The 8,652-nt window shown below is 35.9% G+C and overlaps 1 protein-coding gene across 1 annotated transcript; it reads right to left on the bottom strand.

The window, feature by feature from the left end:
• Positions 1 to 12: 12 nt before the first annotated feature.
• Positions 13 to 7,147, bottom strand: txndc12 (thioredoxin domain containing 12 (endoplasmic reticulum)). The gene is made up of 7 exons (XM_044368029.1): positions 6,968 to 7,147; positions 4,611 to 4,671; positions 4,251 to 4,303; positions 2,622 to 2,695; positions 2,336 to 2,405; positions 1,493 to 1,576; positions 13 to 1,029 (listed from the first exon to the last, which is right to left on the bottom strand). Exons 1-7 carry the CDS (start codon positions 7,065 to 7,067, stop codon positions 950 to 952), a joined length of 522 nt encoding a protein of 173 aa, XP_044223964.1. The 5' UTR covers positions 7,068 to 7,147; the 3' UTR covers positions 13 to 949.
• Positions 7,148 to 8,652: the final 1,505 nt, after the last annotated feature.

Genomic DNA, 8,652 nt, shown 5'->3' with positions numbered 1-8,652 from the left:
AACAACACAAACTTCTCAATACAAACTTTATTTGCACACGTGGCTGTGTACATGTATAAAATACATCAACACACTTAACCGGAGTTTCCATCCCTTGTTTAAAGAGTTTTTTGTTTCTTAAAAATGAACCGAGTGGCGTCACTTAAGCAGTAAAACACACTTAGAACAGAAAAAAAAAACCCCAGTAAGATAGATATAAGCTAAATAAGTATACAGACATTGGCAGGATTAAATGAATAATTAAGATTATTTTTTAAAGACTGGATAATATAAATCAGAAGTACAGAGCCCACGTTGGAGTGCATGGTAAACATCGTCACAGATCATTAACGTACTGTAGAGGATCTTTGGAAGCACATTACAGGAGGTGTTTAAATACTTATCTTGACCAGTATGAAGTATTATATCAATGCTGTTGGCTGAAAAAATGTGTTTGTGAAATCAAAAAGACTAAAAGTTTGTGGTCATCTAGTAACAAACAAGGCATTTTGTATCTTGAAAACTTGGCAATTAGCGGATGTTGAGTTTCCGTCCAACAACAGCGTGTGCAGGTGAGAGTTCATCACATACTGCGGTTAATTTTGGCTAACTTGTTTATATCCTCTACAGATACAAAGTACAGTATATGGCGTTTCATCAACAACAGTAGATTACAAATACATGATGTAATAACAAAAGACAAGAAAAGTCTGAACCTCGTTATGAGTGTAGTAATGTTGGGAAAACCGTACAAGACCAAAAAAAAAAAAAACAGAAAATCACTCAAGCACCGACGTCGTTAATGGTTGGCTTGGTTCGGTCAGTGAGACGGAGCTCACTGTCGTAAGAATGACTATAAATAGTGAAACGGGCTTGTTTTTTTGGAAGGGGGGTAGCGGGGAGTTACTGAAGCTCAGGCTCAGGTAGAGGAAGTGTAGCCCTTACAGCCTGACGCCCGTCTCCCGCCTCCTCACAGCTCGTCTCCGGTGTGACCTCGCTTGAAGGCGTCGCCTGTCAGCTTCTCCTGCGCCTCCTTCATACTGGACAGAACTGAGAAGAAAGCAGGAAACACAAGTTTGACATCCGCAGCCTGATTATAGACGACATTTAAAGAAATATCCGACTGAGAGACACATTACTCGATGTTAATCTCAAATGTTTCTTTTATTCATCATCATCATATTTTTCATAAGCAATGATGGTGGATTTGATTGAAAGTCCCCTTATTTAGTATTTATAAACAGTTAAATAATATAACACTATAATGTAGGAGTTTATTCATGTATTATTCAACAACTATAACTCCTGTGGGCGTCCATAAATAGAGGCTGATGTATAAACATAATGAATGACAAAACAAAGTTATAATAATATAAAATGTCTTAATAGGAGAAGTTATAATTGCTGACAAATGTATATTAATTAATACTTCATTTCCTTATATCTACATTATAGTGTAATGTTTAAGTAGGACTTTAAGTGTAAACCAGATGACAATAATGAGGATTTTTACCTTGTTCTGCGCTGCTGTAGAAGTACTTGTAGTTGGGATTTCCGTTCTTGTTGGTGATCTCAGGGTGGACTTTACCGCTGGGATCTGTGAGCAGGGTTAAAAAAAAAAAAGAAGAGTCAAACGTTTTGATCATTTCATTAAAACACAAACAATACAGGGCTGCAACTAACTGTTGGTTTCGTTATTAATCTGCTGATTGTTTTCTTGATTTCATTTTCTCAAACTGTTTGCTCTATAAAATGTCAGAAAACGGTGAAAAATGCTCATAAAAACTAGTTTTGTCCAACCAACGTCCAAAATTCAAAGACCTTCCATTAATAATGAAAGAAGAAGCAGATTTACTGAGTTTTTGGCAAAAAAAAAAAAAGAAAAGACAATCGATTATTGAAACTGTTGCCAATTAATTTTCTGTGGATCATCTAACTGTAACATGGACATATTTAAACATTCATTAGAGCATTTTTACATAATTCCACATTGAAGAATTTTACGTTTTTCCTGAGATTGATTTAAATTTTTGCACACTGTTTACTGCTCAGATGTTTATTTTTCTGTCAAACATCTGAGAGACTATAGGATGTAACAGTCTCATTATCTTATCTTTCTGTTATGCAATATGCTCTGCAGTTAATTCACCGATACTCGATTTGTAATTAACACAGTGAAACAGTGAAAAAGTGAAACATTCTGGCTTTCACAAGGATAAGAACTAACCGAAACCATCTAAATCCAGCTCACTGAAACTGCCCACAGATTTATCAGCCGCTGCATGTGATTCAGACAGTTTCTCCACAGGAACTCCATAAACTGTTTACATAAAAGGTGACTAAACCTCCTGCATACCAAGGAAAAGAATCCGAGGAATGTATCCACCGTCGGGACTGAAGGCTTCATCCTTTGGCTCCTCCTCGTCCTGTTCAGATAAGAGATAATTGATGATGTACAGACACAGCAACGAATCCCAACCAACGGATATGTTCATTTTGGTTTTTGGCACAATGATGAAACACATATGTGCAGGAGAGATTAAAGAAAGAGACGTAAAAGTGTGTTTAGGTTAAATTAAAAAAAACCTCACCGACAGAAAATAAATGAGAAAGTAACCAGTTTGCTGTTAACATTTCCTTACCTCCAGGTTGACCATTACAAAGTTGTGTGCAAGTTCGGAGATTTCCTTGGACTCGGCAAATTTGGGCTTCAGTGCTGATGTGAAAAAAAGCAACAATAAGATGAATCGTTATCTCACGTCGCCATGAAAATGCAGGACAAGTAACGTTATCCAATAATATCGCTGTAACGTCTCTGCATCTCTGGAATAAAACCTGCTTGTGCCACAGATAGAACAGTTTGAAGTAAAGTTTGTGTGCAGTTTTCTTTTGTATCATAGTGGTATCAATACTAGTTATTATAGATTTCTCTTGATCAATCTCTTCTCTTAATTCTTAGTTTAAGTATGTGAATGTGTTTTGAAGTCATATATGGACAAAGCTCAGAAAATCGGATACTTTCAGATCTGCTTTTGCCAACGTGACTTATATTTAATGCACAGATCATTTTCAGCCAATCAAGCAAGGCTGCAACTTATGATTAGTTTCATTATCAATTAATTTGTTGCTTATTTTCTTGATTAAATCGATTAGTTGTTTGGTCCATAAAATGTTGAAAACAGTCTGCAACCAAAAGATATTCAGTTTACTGTCATAAAACCAGAAAATATTCACATTTGAGAAGCTGGAATCACAGAATTTGGACTTTTATTTTCTTTAAAAATGACTCAAAACTGTTAATCGATTATCATAATAGTTGGAGATTAATTGACTTAGTGCTGTGACTCTAAATCGCAGTTCACTTGGAGTGCACTGTTTTTACTCTATGGTGCCTCCAAAGTGACAGATGAGAAAAGCGTTAAACTCCTCCTGCAACAGACCTGAATTATTATTTCTCATTTGTCTTGTTTGCTCACATTGCAGATGGTAATTTGCTGAACTTGCAGGATGGACTTAATGAAGTTAATTTATGCACATATTCTCCGGTTTGCTCTAAACACAGGAAGGACTCAGATATGGCTCATTTTTGGACGTAAAAAGAAAAACAAACTCATTCATATTCCCTTTAATGGAAATGTTCTTTTTCCAATAGCATGTAGTAATGTTTGGGTTTGGGTTTGATTTAAGTTCTTTCCACTTTAAAAAACAAACTGAACCCCAACTACAGTCCAGTTAATTTATGTCAGAAATAATCATCATGGTGTCAGTTATTAAGCTGATATGCAGAAACTGTAATCGTGCATATTTATCATGCAAAAAGACGTCTCATCCATGATTCATAATGCAGTCCAGACGACCCATTTACCTACTTTCATTAAGTTAAAATCATTGCTTTCTATTGTTTGAGGCTGTAAGTGAAATGTAAATAACTGCTCACAGGAAATATTGTTTTAGAGTCACAATAACTGAACGCGAGAATGATTTTGTTGACTAAAGCCATGTTCAGACCTGTATCTTGCTTCATAAATCTGATGGATATCAATGTAAATGGTAATTTCACATGTTGAACTATGCATTTCTATGTAAAAGTCCTTTTCAGACAGAGAATATGTAATATTGCTGGCCTCATCTGTCTGTTAAAATACTGGCTTTTTGTCATTTAGACAGAAGTTCATCATATAAAAGTTCCATAATGGCTTTATTCAAACATGACGGGACAGTTTGACCATAAAATCTGAGTTTTTTAACTGGGGAGAGAAACAGAGTCGTACCTTTGCAGGCTCCGCACCAGCTCTTGTGAACGATGACCATGATCGGCAGCCCGCTGTCAATGCAAACACATCAACAGGTCTGTCAAGGCTAATTCCAAGCACCAAAACTGGAAAACTAGTAACTCTGACCTCAATATCTTTGACCTAGAACTGAGGAAACACACCCAATGCTCCTTGAGAAAACATTCAATACAAACATCTGATATCAACTTGTCAATCTGCTCCAGTCATTAGTGCAAATGTGGACAAAGGGGATTTTTTTAAAGCTGTTTTAGGCTTCAGGGCGGTGGATGTATATAATGTGGTTCTGCAGGGTTACAGGAGGTGTTTGTGATATTTCAGCTCTAGGTGTGAACTCACCTGGCCTCAGCTTCATTTTTGCCATCATCCAGTGTCCTCCAGTGGATGTTATCTCCGAACCCTGCAGGGATGGACGCATTAATGGGCAAAGCAGCATTGTGTGACTGGTATTATATTTCTACAACAGGGTGGATCTGCCCTAAATAGATTGTCAATACAAGGAACAGTCAAGCAAATACAACTGAACGGTGGTAATTCAATATCAAGTTTGAGGTTTACATGACTGTTAGCTGTAACTACAGCCAGCTCGTAGGATTAGCAGCGGTAGTGGTTTGTTTCATCTCAGTAAAACTGACATCAGTTTATAACAGCGCTGCAAATAATGATTATTTTTATTATCGATTAATCTGATTTATCCTTTTGTCAATAAAATGTCAGATAATGTTGAAAAATACTTCAAAGATGGCGTCTTCAAATGTCTTGCTTTGTCCAACCAACAGCACAAAACCCAAAAATAAACAGTTTACAACTATGTTTGATGGAGAAAAGCATTAAATTCATCACATTTTAGGAATTTAAACTTGCATATTTTTGGCATCTTTGCTTAAAAATGATTAAAACAATTATTCAATTACATAAATTGTTGCAGATTAATTTTCTGTTGACCAATTATTCAAATACTTGTTGCAGCTCGAGTTCATAATTTATAAAAACTGCAAGAATATGACTAATTCCTTCATTTTTGACAAATTATTTTCTCATTTTTAGAGGTTTGTTTTACTCTTCAGTCACCCATCCTCTTGTTATTAACTGTGTATGAATCTCTTAACAAGATAACATTATTATGGACAACACATCATCCATTTAATGTATGGTAAATTACACAACTTAACTATAATACTATAAAAAACATGTACAGATCTTCAATTTTTACCCAGTGTTGTTCAACAATACACTTAAAAATGAATGCCAGTTATTTTACCTAAGATTTATGCTGCTTTAATGTTTTCTGTTGTGTTGCGCCGATAAGACAGTTTGATTTCATTTTTATGTCTGTGAGAAATATTTCATACTTTATTCTACACATCCAGCTTGTAGCCGACATCTAAGCACTACTTGTTTTTATCTCATCTCCTACTTGGAGAGTGATGAATACAGTTCATACTATTGTCATCCATTCATACTCTAACATAGTCATATATAGGGCTGCAACTAACAATTATTTTCATTATCATTAATGATTTATTGATACTCGTTTGTCTATAAAATGTCAGAAAATGTCAAAAGCTGTTAAAGACGTCTTGAAATATCCTGTTTAGTCTGATCAACAGTCTGAAATCTTCAGCTTGTAATTTAAAACATGTAGTACCATGTGTCCTGCACCGCTTTAATCTGCATATTTTACTTAACTAATGCTATGTATAATGTGTGTATATTTACTTATTTATTATGAATGCTTTGACCCAGAACAAAACAAATCTAGATTGATAAAGTTATATCTTAATGGAATCACCCTGGAGAAACCTTAAAGGAAAGGTTCACAATTTCTCAAGTGTGTCTTAAAACAACAGTCAGGTGTCCACATGAACAGTGAAAGAGGTTTTCCTCGCTGAAATTATTCCTCCTGTTCATACTGACTATTAAAAGATCCTCTTTAAATGTGCTTTGATGTAAGTGATGGGAGGACCAAAATCCACAGTGTGTCCACACAGTCACTTTGTGCAAATATGCATTTAAAAGTTGATGTGAAGCTTATATGAGGCTTCAGCAGTCTGAGTTAGTCATATCAAGTGGATATCTGACACATTTACAGTCTTTTTAGTATCAAAGTCCCTCTGTGTTTCCCTGTTGAGCTGTGGTGGAAGTATAGTAACAAAAAGGGGGACCTTGTCACTAAAGAGACTGTAACGTTGAAAGATATCTACTTGATTTGACTAATTTGGACGGCTGAAGCTTCATATTATCTTCAGATAAACTTTTAAATACATTTTGTGGATTCTGGCCCCATCTCTTTACATTGTAAATGCATTATGATGGGATCTTCTAATAGTCAGTATGAATAGCAGGAATGATTAAAGCAAGAAAAATTTGTTTCAGTGTTAATTTGGGCTTTTGACTGTTGTTTTAGGACAGACTTGAATAATTGTGAACCCGTTCTTTAAACATTGAACTCAAATGAAACGTGGAGAGTCGGTTAACCTGAAATACTGGAAATTAAGGATTCACGTCTGTCTATAAAAAAACACACCTCGTCACCTGAACTACCTGAGCAGGACACACACCTCAGGGATCCAGGATGCTGACACAAAGACAGTCAGCTCTCCTCTTGCAGAGGCAACATGATCAATGAACAACCAAGCTTTGCAGCCACACATTCTGCTCGCTTTCAGTTCATAACTCTTTAAATAAGGACTCACCTCTGCTGCTGGCGGCTTCGACGACCTTTTGAAAGCACGTCAAAGACAGCAAAGCCTGTAAAGATGAAAATACTGCGATATTGAACAGAGACGTTTGCATTTTGACTGGCCTTTTTTCCTCACAGACAGCTGCAGATAGCGTTAATGGCAGTGAGTGACTGTCTGTTAAACAGCGGTGCGTTTTTTTTTTTTTTTCCTACCCGCATTCTGTGAAGACCCGCCCCCTACTCTGCCTCTGATTGGCTCTGACGCTGATATTCCCGCTCCTCATGCCTAAATCGAACCAATCCAATCAACGAAGGTAGCGATACTAGCCAATCAGAGGCAGAGTAGGGCGGGTCTTCACGTAATACGGGTGGATGGATGGGGGGGTGGGGGGGCAACAGCGACCCGGATGTTCAACCCTTCACGGTTCACTTTTTTTTGTAAAATCTTTATTGAGAAAATATTCAAAATACAAACAGTGCCGACTATTTGATCAATATAATAGTATACAAAGAAACAAGAATATGAATTTAAATCGATAAAAAATAGATAATAAATAAATGATAAATAGATAAATTATTATTATTATTACTGTTGTTGTTATTATTATTACTATTATTATGTTAAAAGAAACTTGGGAAAATTGGGATAAATAAACTTAATTAATATAAATTATTATAAAAAACAACATTTCTTAATCTTTAAAAAGTTCACTGTACAGTTTGACAGTTTTGTCACTTTTTTTAGTGTTTATAGCTTTAAGAATCTTAACATATTCTTTAGATTCACATGAAAATCCAGTGAAATTGGGGGTAACCGTTATTTGGCATTTATGTATGTGAAATTTAACATATAGAATCAATAAGTTCACAGTGACTTCAGTGTTACATTTATCATGTAATAGATTTGTAGATTTGATTTATCGATTGGGACAGTGTGCAGTTTTAAACATTAAAGATGCACTGCACCGGAGTTAGCTCGAAGCTTATTTGCATCCGTAGTCCCCCACAATCAAACATACAACAGCAGAACAACAAACAGTACGAAGCAAAAAACAAAAAACAAAAAAACACATAGAGCACACCATACAAAATACAAAGCACACAACAGCACATCACATACACCCACAATGTCAATTAGAAATTAATAATGTAAACATGTCAAATTAAAAGCAAGACTACCTGCGCTAATGAGAAGACCATAGATGGGGTTTAGACTCAGTGGTCACACAGCTGATTGGTCTTTAGTAGATTTTTTTAATTTGGCCTTGAATGTATTGATGGAAATACAGCTCTTCATATAATCAGGTGGGGCATTCCACTTAGTTGTGGCTTTCACAGAGAAAGCTGACTGTCCAAATGCAGTGCGACGAAATGGTATGGTACAATCTTGTATAGAGGATATTCTGGGGGATCTAAAAGAATTTACTGAGCGAGTGTACACAAAGTCACGTAGTGGAGGAGGGGCCAAACCATTTCAAATTTTATAAACTAGGCACAAATTTTAGAATAATCTAAAATTGTCAAAGCTCAGTAAATTGTATTTCTCCAGTACCCTACAGTGATGGAAATGCATTGGCTTTGTGTCCAGAGTTTTTAGAGTTTGTTTGTATAAGGACTCAAGATGTTTTATGGCTGTTTCTGCAGCCTGCCCCCAACATGTGATACAATAAGACATATGGGAAAGAATCATAGCATGCA

This window comes from Thunnus albacares, chromosome 12 (assembly GCF_914725855.1).
Source record: "Thunnus albacares chromosome 12, fThuAlb1.1, whole genome shotgun sequence".
In the NCBI taxonomy this organism is placed as follows: domain Eukaryota; kingdom Metazoa; phylum Chordata; class Actinopteri; order Scombriformes; family Scombridae; genus Thunnus; species Thunnus albacares.
This window is presented reverse-complemented; position numbering and strand designations above follow the sequence as displayed.

Bases quoted from the DNA above. Each gene is read 5' to 3' on its own strand.
- txndc12 (XM_044368029.1), bottom strand. From the start codon at position 7,067: ATGCAAACGTCTCTGTTCAATATCGCAGTATTTTCATCTTTACAGGCT. The intron at 4,672-6,967 runs GTGAGTCCTTAT...CCATCCCTGCAG, and splicing joins CGAAGCCGCCAGCAGCAGAG to GGTTCGGAGATAACATCCAC. The intron at 4,304-4,610 runs GTGAGTTCACAC...TTGCATTGACAG, and splicing joins AAAAATGAAGCTGAGGCCAG to CGGGCTGCCGATCATGGTCA.